The sequence below is a fragment of the Pteropus medius genome, unplaced genomic scaffold (assembly GCF_902729225.1).
Source record: "Pteropus medius unplaced genomic scaffold, Ma_sr-lr_union100, whole genome shotgun sequence".
NCBI lineage: Eukaryota > Metazoa > Chordata > Mammalia > Chiroptera > Pteropodidae > Pteropus > Pteropus medius.
The window spans coordinates 7,211,724-7,223,986 of record NW_024349799.1 but is presented as its reverse complement, the minus strand read 5'-3'; the positions used below and the strand labels follow the sequence as shown (position 1 = coordinate 7,223,986).

At 36.7% G+C, this 12,263-nt stretch overlaps 1 protein-coding gene across 11 annotated transcripts in view; it reads right to left on the bottom strand.

Annotated features, from left to right (window-relative positions):
- Positions 1-261: 261 nt before the first annotated feature.
- GGNBP2 (gametogenetin binding protein 2) overlaps positions 262-12,263 on the bottom strand; it is a 31,063-nt gene continuing 19,061 nt past the window's right edge. For 4 of the 11 annotated variants that reach the window (XM_039885871.1, XM_039885874.1, XM_039885873.1 and 1 more), the window contains 8 exons: positions 10,796-11,005; positions 9,578-9,752; positions 8,331-8,525; positions 6,165-6,312; positions 5,693-5,818; positions 5,460-5,608; positions 1,945-2,193; positions 262-908 (listed from right to left, as the gene is read on the bottom strand). In XM_039885871.1, the coding sequence (XP_039741805.1) occupies positions 705-908; positions 1,945-2,193; positions 5,460-5,608; positions 5,693-5,818; positions 6,165-6,312; positions 8,331-8,525; positions 9,578-9,752; positions 10,796-11,005 (1,456 nt within the window). In that variant the 3' untranslated portion in view covers positions 262-704. The remainder of the gene's footprint in view (positions 909-1,944; positions 2,194-5,459; positions 5,609-5,692; positions 5,819-6,164; positions 6,313-8,330; positions 8,526-9,577; positions 9,753-10,795; positions 11,006-12,263) is intronic. The other 7 variants (XM_039885877.1, XM_039885882.1, XM_039885875.1 and 4 more) reach the window with 5 other exon arrangements.

Here is a 12,263-nt window from a genome sequence, read left to right as displayed (position 1 = left end):
ATTAAGTCTCATGGGAATGTAAGATGCTAGCCAGTATTTAAAGGTATCACAGTAAATTTATTCTAGCCAAACAGAAGACTGGAAATTGCTTTTCTCGGTTGTCAATTCTGATCAAGGTTAAGAATTTTGTCTTCAACGATCTGTATCTCTATCCTCATTTGCTCTTCATCCTCTCTAACATCAATACTGGCCAAGTACCAAGTCCACAAGTGGCAAATATTAAAACACTGCCACACATTAAGTAGAAACATGTACACCAAATTTTACTATGCATATTAATAAATATTCTTTATTTTAAATTTTGCACATTGCGCTTTAACATTACATCCAAACATTTCGCAGGTGGATGTCTACTTTGTAAAACCATATATTCAGCTCATTGTCATTTCTGTACAGAAGTATAAGTACAACATTACTTTTGCCACTAAGTTGCTTTAGTAAGTCTCACAGGAAGAGAAACATTTAATGAAAAGAGATGGCTTAAATCATATGGCAGGCCTGCGCAGCCACGCAACTAAAGACACAAGCCTGAAGGAAGAACAAACTAATGAGGTTACCTCCACCGTCTCCCAAAACAAGAAAGAATCACATTGATTTAAGATAAAATTTTGCCGTAAGTCACTAAATTAAGAGGTTTTTTTTGAAAGAGAAGGCGCAGTAGTCATCTTGAGTGTTTCATTGAAAGACAGAGCTATTTTATTTATTTAATTTGCTCCAGCCGTTGTCAACCAGCCACTACACATGGGCCTCTTGTGATCATTTAAGCGGCAGTATTTATTAAATTTCTCCTTCAGATGCTGTCGGTATTGTTCTCTATTGCTGTAGAAAGACTGGTTATTAGCCATAAATGACTGTATTTCATCTTGTGAGATAAAGATTTCCTCATCTGAAGTACATTCAGACTCATCCTGCAAATTAAAGCAATAGTTAAGACTATGACTTACATTAAGAATGCAAAATGTTTTGCTGATGGAGGACACCTAAAGATTAGTCTAGCTTTTTAGTTTCAATTCTGTCACATAAAGTGTTTAATGTCATTCTCTCTTGGAAAGTACTAAGTGAAAATAAAATCCAACTCAACTTAGTTTGAAACTCTGGATCTATAATTTGTCCTAGATCTATGAGCCCAGCTGACTACCAACATACCTTTTGCCTTAAAAATGACTAATTAGAGATGGTTACAGTAATCACTAAATTTTAAATGACCAGACTTATCTCTAGCTGGTCCTATATTGAAACTTCTTTCTCTACAAATTAAGTAAAATGTAACCTTTTCTTAACTTATGAAATAAGTTATACAACAATACCATTAAACTTTATAACCATGTAAAAAAGAAAAAACAAGTATTCTAAAGCATTTGGCTCCATTAGGATCCTATTTACTACAGAAAAGACACCATCCTTCTCCTTCCTTCCCCTTCATTCAAGCCTTACACAAACTCTGAACTGGGACACTTGGAATCAGGTATAATTCATCTCAAGTATCAAGAATTGAAATCAACTATAAAAGGTTTTCCAAGTTCAGTTATGCTTTTATCTTCTATGACACCTAAAGGAAGAAACCTAGAAAGTAGGCTCTGGTTCAGAATCTATATTATTTCTTGGTCTAGAAGGGTGGCTATTATAAATTGCTACTATAAAAGCAGTTTGCTTACAATAACCTTCCTCTTCAAGGAGGCCAACTCCTAGGCATAATGCTAACTCTACCCCCATCTCCCAACTAGTCTCCTTGAGACAAAGGAGGACAAGGAAATGTGTTCCAAAGGAGGTGTATAAACCACTAGTAGAAGAGAAATGAAGTCACCAAAAACCAATGAAATACTGCCCATATCTTCTTAAAAGCCTTCCCCTACTCCCAACTTTGAACCCTCAAAAATCCATCCCCTCCCACATCTACCCCATGAACAATTGGTTATCCGTAGTAAGACATTATGGCTTACTTACAAGGAGTTCAACTAAGCTCTTGGCACCTTTTCCGGAATCAGGACCAAATGTTGTTTCTGTAGATTCTGCAAACTGTGGTACATTTTTCCTATGCTCAAACCAAGGCAGTGGCTGCCCACCCTTTTCAGAGCTGCAACAGCTTTCAGGATGAACATCTTTGGTCTTGTCGCGGTGAAACACTGTGTGCACGGTATTTCCTGAGGTCTCTCGACTACCTGGATCTGTAATACAGCTTCCAAGCTTTTGAATCTGAAACCACAGCAAAAGATGTCCCGGTAAAAAGGCAGGGAATAATAGCAATTATTCTTTAAAGAAAACAAATGCCCAGAGAGTATATTACATTTTTTAAAAGAATACTGGATAAAAGCAGCAGCTGAAATTCACTAGACACTAACTACATATCAGACACTATGCTAACCCATATAATCTCATTTCATCTTCATAGAACCAAATCTGATAGGGACCTTTATCTCCATTTTACAGATAGGAAAACTAAGATCAGGCAAACTGCTCAAGATTACATAGCTAATACATTTAAAAGGATTATGAAAAAATTAATTGGATTTATGACTCATATGGATTGTTGGACGAATGACATTAGACAAACATATGCAACCCCCTGCCACAAAGATGAGCAACCAATAAAAATGCATAAGGTACTCGTTCTAAAAAAGAATTCTAGCAGCTAAGTTGCACACTTGCCAAGGAAAACAGGTTGTTCTCCCCTCACAACAAAAGCTTAAGAATTCCAAGTTATGAGAGACTGCTCAAGACGGCATAAAAGGTAGAAGCTGTGTACACCTCCTCTCGCCACCACACCAAAATTATAACAAAACTACAGAGCAACCAGCACACAGAGTTGCCCGAGGTCTGGCTGAACAGAAGTCCTACAACTAGGGATAAAAATAAGAAGTCATCTCAAACTGGGAGGAGGGGTGGAGACAGGAAAGGGCGTGGTCCCACAACCAAGTGTGGTGATCAAGAATCAGGAGGGTTATTTTGAATGCAGAGTCCTCCCCCACACCAGAGGAGCGAGGGGTCCTGGCCCCACATTTGGATCCCCAGTCCAGGGTGCCAGCACTGAGAAGAGAAGTCCCCATAACCCCTGGCTATGAAAACCAGCAGAGGCTGCAGCTGAGTAAGATGGAGGGCTGCAGGAGTTGCAGGCATTCCTCTTAAAAGAACCCGTTCCCAGACTTACTTGCTGATGGACTCACTCACTCTGAGCTCCAGCACTGGGGTACCTGCTTGAGGAGTGCCAGGGACATACCAGGAGACACTGAGTGTCAGGCTTCAGGGCAAGGGCTGGAGGGGCAGCTTTCTCCCGGACAGAAGCGCTGACAGTATCCACTGCTCCTCTGTTGAGCCTTCCCCCTCCCAGCATGCAGACACAGGCACTGCCATATCTGAGTTATCAACCTGAATAACACGGGTTGCTCTGCGAAGGTGATTCCCCGAGATTCCACCTCTCCCAACTCATGGGCCCACCCAAGCCACTTCCAGCAGTTTATTCCATACAAATGGCCTTATCTTGACTCTTGCTGTGGACTTTCCTAAAATCTCTGAAAGGCTCACAAAATCCAAAGCAGCAGCACCTGGCCTCAGTGTGCCCTGTACCTCTTGCTGAACAGCCCCATGCCCTACACTAGTTGGCCTTGGTTTCTGGCTTGGCCTCTCAAGGCACCTATAAGCTCAGCATGGATGGCAGCCATCAATGGACTGCTTGATGACTCTTAACAGGGGGCCCTGAAGTGCACAGGCTGCAGGTGAACTTGGCCTGCAGCTGGACCCCTCCCAGGACTGTGCCACTGGGCCCCAAAGGACATCTACTACACAAAACCACTCTACTAAGACTGAGAGACTTAGGAGCCCTATCTAATACATAGAAACAGATACAGGGAGGCAACCAAAATGGAGAGACAAAGAAGCATGTCCTACACAAAAGAACAGAATATAGCTCCAGAAAAAGAACTCGACAAAATGGAGACAGACAATCTACCAGATGCAGAGTTCAAAACACTGGTTATAGGATACTCAATGAACTCAGGGGAAGAGCAGATGAACTCAGTGAGAACTTAAACAAAGAGACAGAAAACATAAAAATGGAGATGAAAAACATAAATAGGAACCAGTCAGAAATGAAGAATGCAATAGCTGAAATGAAGAGTGCATTAGAGGAAATCAATAGAGTGGATGAAGCGGAGGACTGAATCACTGATACAGAGGATGGGGTAGCAGAGGACACCTAATCAGAAGAGCAACAACAACAAAAAAAGAAGCCAAAAAAATTAAGATAGTTTAAGGAGCCTCTGGGACAAAATCAAGAGTAACAACATTCATATCATAGGGGTACCAGAAGGAGATGAGAGAGGCAAGAAATTAAAAACTCACTTGAAGAAATAATGATGGAAAACTTCCCTAACCTGGAAAAAGAAATAGACATACAAGCCCAGGAAGTGCAGAAAGTCCCAAAGAAGATGAACCCAAAGAGGCCCACGCCAAGACACATCATAATTAAAATGCCAAACATTAAATACAAAGAGAGAATCTTAAATGCAGCAAGAGAAAAGCAATTAGTTACCTACAAGGGAGTTCCTCCAAGACTGACAGCCAATTTCTCAACAGAAAGTTTGCAGGCCAGAATGAAAACCCAGGACCTATGACCAAAATTACTCTACCCAGCTTGAAGTAAAAATTATTTACTTCAAGACCAAGAACCAACCGAAAAGCAAGTTTGGACCTACAGCCAAAATAATTCTACCCATTTAGAATTGAGGGACAGATAAAGAGCTTCCCAGACAAGAAAAAGCTAAAGGAGTTAGTTCATCACCACCAAGCTAGTCTTACAGGAAATGCTAGAGGGACTTCTTTAAGAAAAAAATATGTATCAAAAATATGAATAAAGAATGACTACATATTATCAGTAAGTATTTCCAACGAAAAAGAATTAAATGCTCCAATCAAAAGACAGGGTAGCTGAATAGATAAGAAAACAAGACCCTTACAGAGGCTATCTATAAGAGACTCACTTCAGATTAAAAGACACACACCAATGGAAAGTAAAGGAATGGAAAAAGATATTTCATGATGGACCTAGAGGGTGTTATGCCCTCTAAGTCAGATAAAGACAAATGCCATATGATTTCACAGACATGTGTAATCTAAGGAACAAAACAAACAAACAAAACAGAAACTCATAGACAGAACATTTTGAGGGTTACCAGATGGGTGGGAGGGGTGGGAGTTTGGGGGATCAGTGAAAAAGGGAGAAGGAATTAAGAAGGACAAATTAGTAGTTACAAAATAGTCATGGAGATAATAAAGTACAGCATAAGGAATAAAGTTATTGTAATAATTACATACAGTATCAGAGGAGTACCAGATTTACTGGGATGACCACTTTTTGAGTTATATTGGTATCTAATCACTATGTTGTACATCTGAAATTAACATAATATTGTATGCCAACTATAATGGAAAAATTTTTAAAAAGGATTGTAAGTTATGACACTTACATGTTCATCACATTTCAACATCTTGCTTTTCTTTTTCTTCTTTTTATTTTTTCCTTTGGTGTTGTTCTCTTCAGAATTTGCCCAACATTCAACACAACTATCGCCATCATCCTCTTTGTCTTCACAATGATGAACACAGGAATCATCACCTGCAGAAATATCAATAATCTCTTACTTATTTGCTCAAATCAGCCATGTAGCAGAAATAATTGAGAAGCTTAATCTGAACCTACCGTGTTCATCATGATTACAAATGCCTTCAGTGCAGGCAACATCCGAACCCTCCCGAGAACCTGTTTCGCTCCCTTCCATGCTAGATGAATATCCACAATCACTACCATTACAGTGTGGAGATAAGCCTGAGAATAAATTAGGTGACAGTTACAATTAACAAGCCAATAAATATATTAAGACAAAGAATGAACCAACTTGAGGACCACAGAAAAATTTCAAAATTGGTGGCTTATAGAAAGTAGAAAGTAAATTAATAATGAAAATGATTTTTTTGTTTTTATCAAATACTCACAAATCAAATGCTAACAACTCAAATATCATAAGAAAAAAATATTAAGCATATGACTATATGATTTTCTTGGTGTTATAAAGCAATTCCTAAATTCTAGGTTATACCATCTCTAAAAGCTCATACATTTAAGAGAATAAATAAACTCAAGAGTTAATTTTTAAAAGAAACTGTTTACTTACCCTTCTTTATTTTAGGGGACCCCAAAAGATTGCCACTGCTAGGACAGGTACATGATGTATTTTCGTTGGTAACAATTACTTCTACACAACCATTACCATCTTCAGTGCTGCCACAGGCTTTGCAGCTATTTTCTATGAAGTCTGTTTCCTTTAAGGATCAATATTAATAGTTTTAAAAAGCTTTACGTCCATAATGACTACATTTTAATTTCCTTAATATTAACCAATTAGGAGTTGAGGTTAATAAAAAAAAACTATTCTTATGAAAAATTATTTACTTCAAGACCAGGAAACCAACCAAAAAGCAAGTTAGGAGTTAATGATATCAGGTAAATCTAAGATAATAGTTCTCAAGGGGTGATTTGCTGACCCCATGGGTTCTCTAGATCAAAAATATTTTCATCTGAATACTAATACTAATACATAATGCCTTTTTCACTGTATTGACACTACGTAACCAAAAAAGCAAGTTAGGAGTTAATGATATCAGGTAAATCTAAGATAGCAGTTCTCAAGGGGTGATTTACTGACCCCATGGGTTCTCTAGATCAAAAATATTTTCATCTGAATACTAATACTAACCAACCTAAAGCAAGTTAGGAGTTAATGATATCAGGTAAATCTAAGATAATAGTTCTCAAGGGGTGATTTGCTGACCCCATGGGTTCTCTAGATCAAAAATATTTTCATCTGAATACTAATACTAATACATAATGCCTTTTTCACTGTATTGACACTTACAAAAGCAATAGTGAAAAAAGTTCCTGGGCTTTAGCACAAATCAAGGCAGTGGCAACCAAAGTGTACTAATTGTGACTATAATTTTCATTTGTCAAACACTCTCAGTAGATAGATAATCACTTCACTTATAAATGTCTTTGAAGCAGTAGAAATATTAATTTTGTCAAATATCAACCCATGTGTAGATGTCTTTTTAATAGTCGATGTGACAAATGGGAAGTATGCTTAAAGCACTTTTGCTGCATACCAAAGTACAATGATTGTCTCAAGGAAGAGTACCAGAGCAATAAAAGATATTTTCTCAAAAAATGAAGCCAGTCCATGACTTCAAGGAAAACAAGGGACAGAATCTGTTGTCAATGATATTCAAATTTTCAAACTACAATCAGAATTTTGAAAACTTGCATATACAAGCACAATGAACATGAAGCTTCCCAATACTTAAAAGACCTTTCTGATGAGATCAATAGTGGTTTTAATGTGATTGATTATCTGATAATGTCAGTATCTGGGAAGATACTCAGTGAACCAGTATCTTTCAAATAATCAATGCTTTACATTACAAAATCATGTCTGAGTAAAAGATCTATGGTAAAGTGTAACACAGACCAATGGATTTTAATTCAACAGAGTATGAAAGGCCATTGATAAGGTGTCAGGTTCCACACTGTAACTAATCTTTAAGAAACTACCATTTGTTGAGTTGTAATACCAAAGAAGAATATCCACAACTATCTGAAAAGTTTTATGTTAAAGCATTCCCCCCTTTTCCTACCATATATATATTTGTGAGACTTTCTTTGTGAGACTTTCTTCATATGCTTCAACCAAGCAACACAGGGAAACAGACTGAATGCAGAAGCAGATATGAGAATCCACCTCATTCCTTTTAAGTCAAATATTAAAGATTTGCAAAAGGATAAAATAATGCCGCCCTTCTCACCTTTTCTTTTGGGAAGTTATTTTTCAAAAAATGTTATTCATGTTAACATATAATGAGGTTATTATTTTTAGAAGAATTAATAATTTAAATTTTCTCCATTTAAATTCTAATACAATAAATGTTGATAAGTATAATCCACATAAACAAAAGCTCACAGGAACCTTAATTTTTAAGAATGCAAAGGGGTCCCTGAGACCAAAAAGTTAAGAACTACTTGAAGTCATGCATGGAGTTAACTTTCCACATTTGGACTTGGATCTAATAGTATTCTAAGGTCAGGTAAAAAGATAACTATCCAATATTGTCTTTATAAAACAAACACATGACATTAAAAATCGGGGCTTATACAGATTATAGTAACAAAAAAAGCCAATTTACAGGCTGTAGTAGCTCATATTCTGAAAAAGTATAGTAAAAATGCCAAAATCTAGCAAAAAACAATACTACATATTCATGAGCCAATCAATATTAAGGAATACTACCTTCTCTTGGCTTACTTCCTTTTCATCTGCTGTTTGTAAGGGAGTAGGAATATCACATACACATTTATTTTTTCGTCTATTCTTCCGTTTTTGGCGTTTCTTTTCTTGCTTGAGTTCTCTTACTCGTTCCTCCTCTGAAAATTCTTCACAAAGTTGTTCCAATCGGCTAATACCTTGTACTTTTTCCACAGTCATCTATTACAAAACAAAGTTGAGACTGAATATGGGTTGAAACTCTATTTTCCAGGAAAATTCTCATTTGTTAATTTTAAATGAACTGATATTTCATGCTGCAATTTTGCCAGGTAGTCCCTAAAAAGGATCTCAACATTTAATACCTTAAATGATAACAGTCTTCAAATCTACCCAGGAAGTGAATATACAACTAATCCCTATGGGAAAGGTAGACATACATACTCCTAGTCTAAACCAGCAATATTCTAATTTCAAATTTCAGAATTTTAGCAAGTAAACATTCATTCATTTTTTTCATACAATGAAACTTTAACCTCATTAGATGATCTAGTCTCTGAAGACACATACAAAGAGAAAAGAAAAAATCTATTCAGTAGGAACTAGTACAAATCTCTTCAGACTTTCTAGAACAATGCTTAAAGTTCATGATGGGTCTGTAGCTTTCATATCATTCTCTGATGAGGGACTGATGAACCAGTTAAAGAGTTACAATCATGCCCCAGAATATAACAAAATATTCACTAGCCAAAAATTTATGTCTACAGGGTATAATTGGAAAAAAAAAAAGGTTACCAAATCACAAGCACCAAACTCAACACCTGCATTATAAAGAGGCTTCAGTGTGCTTATAAAAAGTAGTTCTTACACATCATGGCATTTCAACAGCATTTACTTCATATTGTTGTACATCAGCGGGCAAACTGGGACTAATGTTTGCTAATTTTGTTGCTTATTTTAGGGCTGTTTTTAACTTTTCATTAGTTATGTTTCACAGCAGCATCTTCTTAAATAATCAACTTTAGTTTTCTACTCTGAAAAAGTCTAAAAAGCTAAGGCTGGCAGAAACACAGGACTAAAAAAACAAAGAAAAATCCACACACTTCTAAATTTCCATTCCCCGGGGAACCCCTCCCCTCTCTTCCAAAAGTTATGACACTGTATCAGTGGACTGCAGACCTCTGAGGCAAGGTCGGACTGGTGGCTTACTTACATTAAGGTTCAGTTCAATAGCTTGACTAAGCAATCTTGCACACGAAGCTCGCTGTTCTTACCTCAAAACTCTTGCGTAAAGCATCAACACCAAGATAGAAAAGCATCTGCCATGTCTGTTCTTCCGCTCGCAGTTTTTGCCAGATTCGATGCAGTCTTTCATAAAGATGAATTCCCAAGCAGGTCAGAACTTCTTCTTGAGCTATATCTATTGTCTTAGCATGCCTTTCTCTTCGTCTATAAAGGAGAATAAATCACATATAATTTCTAATACCCTTAACTAAAACAGTAAAAGATAGATAACATATCTGCAAGTTTGGTTTTTATACACAATCTTCATACCTAATAACATTCAAACTCAATTAATGTATAAATATACAAAGCACACGTTTATAACCAATAAGAAATATACATGCAGGTAGAACTCAGTCCTAAAATTGCTAAAAATAAAGTAATTCAGGAACTGACACTAACGAGAGTTTTTTGGGCACAAAGAAGTCATAAGTGTCCAGCTCGTAGAGGTTTGACAGTTCCTTTCATCTTCTAATTACAGAAAATGCCTATTTAGTTTCTGTTTCTTTTTTTTGAGAAGGAATACAGAAAGGCAATGCCAAAGCGATTCAATCATGGGCAAAGGCCCTCTAGGCCAATCTTCAGTAGAAGTGTTCATGGAACTTCAGTGATAACAGAAGACTTTGTATTCTAACTGCCTAGCAGAAAGTAAGCACTCGAATGAGAGTTGGTACACAAGACACAAAGAGAAATAGGTTCAATTTATTCTATGAACTTTTTCTGATTTTATGTTTACAACAAAGCCAGAGATAAAATTTTAGGCTCTAATATAATTTAATAATAATAGATACAGTTCATGAATTACATTCAATAACGTATTTCTTAAACCCCTGTTGCAAAGACCTCATTTCCTATGCAAAAACCATCATTACGAACAAAATTTAAACATGAAAATGCATGGATGGAGGGGAGAAAAAATCCCTTCTAATCATTTCCAAATGAAAATGACAAGATATAATAATGAAAGCCAACAAAAGCCTGTCTACTTCAAGCAACAAGGAGCAGAGAGGACTGAACCAAACACCACAGAAGACTTTCTTCCTATTTTTAATTAAAAAAAATGAATGTTTTAAAGAAAGCAAAATGTTTACAGGCACACTTTAATTTATACATATATCATATGTACTGAGGCAGGAGGTGATGGAAATAAACTTTTAGTAATAAAATGAAGCAAAGCGCTAGATAGCCCATTCTAGCAAATTACATACTCATACCCTCCTGCGAACTCTGGCTCAGCACGACCCAAAAGATGTGCAATGAAGTCTGTTTCACAGCAAACATGTATGTGTCGTTCATGTGGACAGCACCGCAAGCCTTCATACAGTGCAGCACAGTATCCTTTCTCTTTGCTGCAATCAAGTTCACCAATAAGGATATTGTATGCTCGGAGGACTTTATTTTTGCAATCGGTGCAAAACCTGTTGAAAAGAAAAACTTCAAAATTAAGAACTGGGTGTGTCATTATTTCATAAGGCATTTAATAGTGTACCAGATGACGACACTCCCCTCCCATGTACAGCATTAAAAAAAGCCTTCATACACAACGGGAAACATACACAATGGGAAACATACACATATAAGGGAAATATAAATTTAGGGATTATATGAGTATAGCTAAATCTCCATTTGCAAATGATTTTTTAAACTAGAGAAGCCTAGGGGCCTAAAAGAATGAAGCAAATATGTACTTGTTAGCTCAAAAAATACATGCCAAGAAAATATTAGTTGCCAAGTAAATATTAGTTGCCAAAGACTAGCATATCTCCACTTCAAAAGTTATTTGTACTGGTCAGAAATAAAACAGAGGCTACAAATGAATGACTTGTATCTCTTTCCTTACAGGTTCTGAAAATAGTTGGTATCTTCAGCTAGCAAACCTTGATTCAAATTTTTACCACAACATTTTATTTTAGTTCACCACTAGCTAAGCAGTGGGCAGGGGAGGCGGGGAGGGGGTAGTGGGGCGGTAACAATGAGAGTGGGAAAGTGGTACATGTATTCTTAGTTTACTGGTAGTTTTCAAAATGTCAGATTCTTCCAAAAAATAAAAAATAAAACCATGTTTCTCAAAATAAGCATTAAATAGACAACATATACATAGAAATGTGGTTTAAATAAGTGTATATAATGTGGTAAAAGTATAGAAGAGCATGTGAACATTGAGGGTGATGAAATTTTCTTTAAGAAACCAAATATATCCAATCAGAAAGAAAAAGAATAGAAGCCTAGTTTCTTCATCTTTGAATTCCTGAAACAAGGAAGAAATTGGTCTGGTGAAAAAGCCAAGTTCATAATATTAATAACTGCTTCTCTCAGAAGATCATCTGTGGTAGGAGAAATTTTTGATTTCTTTGATCTAAATTCCTCTCCTTAGGTGAGCTCATCTACCCACATGGCTTCAGCTAACATATCTGACTCTCGACTCTACAACTCTGTTCAAATCTTTGCCCCTTACCTAAGGGCCAGACTCATACTGAAAAATGGGGGACATCATAGATATCCAATAGGCAACACATTAAACTCACTGTCCAAAACGAAGGGCCATACTGTTCCCTTCCTATGTCTCCTTCCATCCCTGTTAAGAACATCACCATTCACAAAGTCACCCGGAAAGGAAACAGTTAATTCCAACATCTCAGGTCCCCCATTTACGGTGGAGTCAATTGGTATCAATTT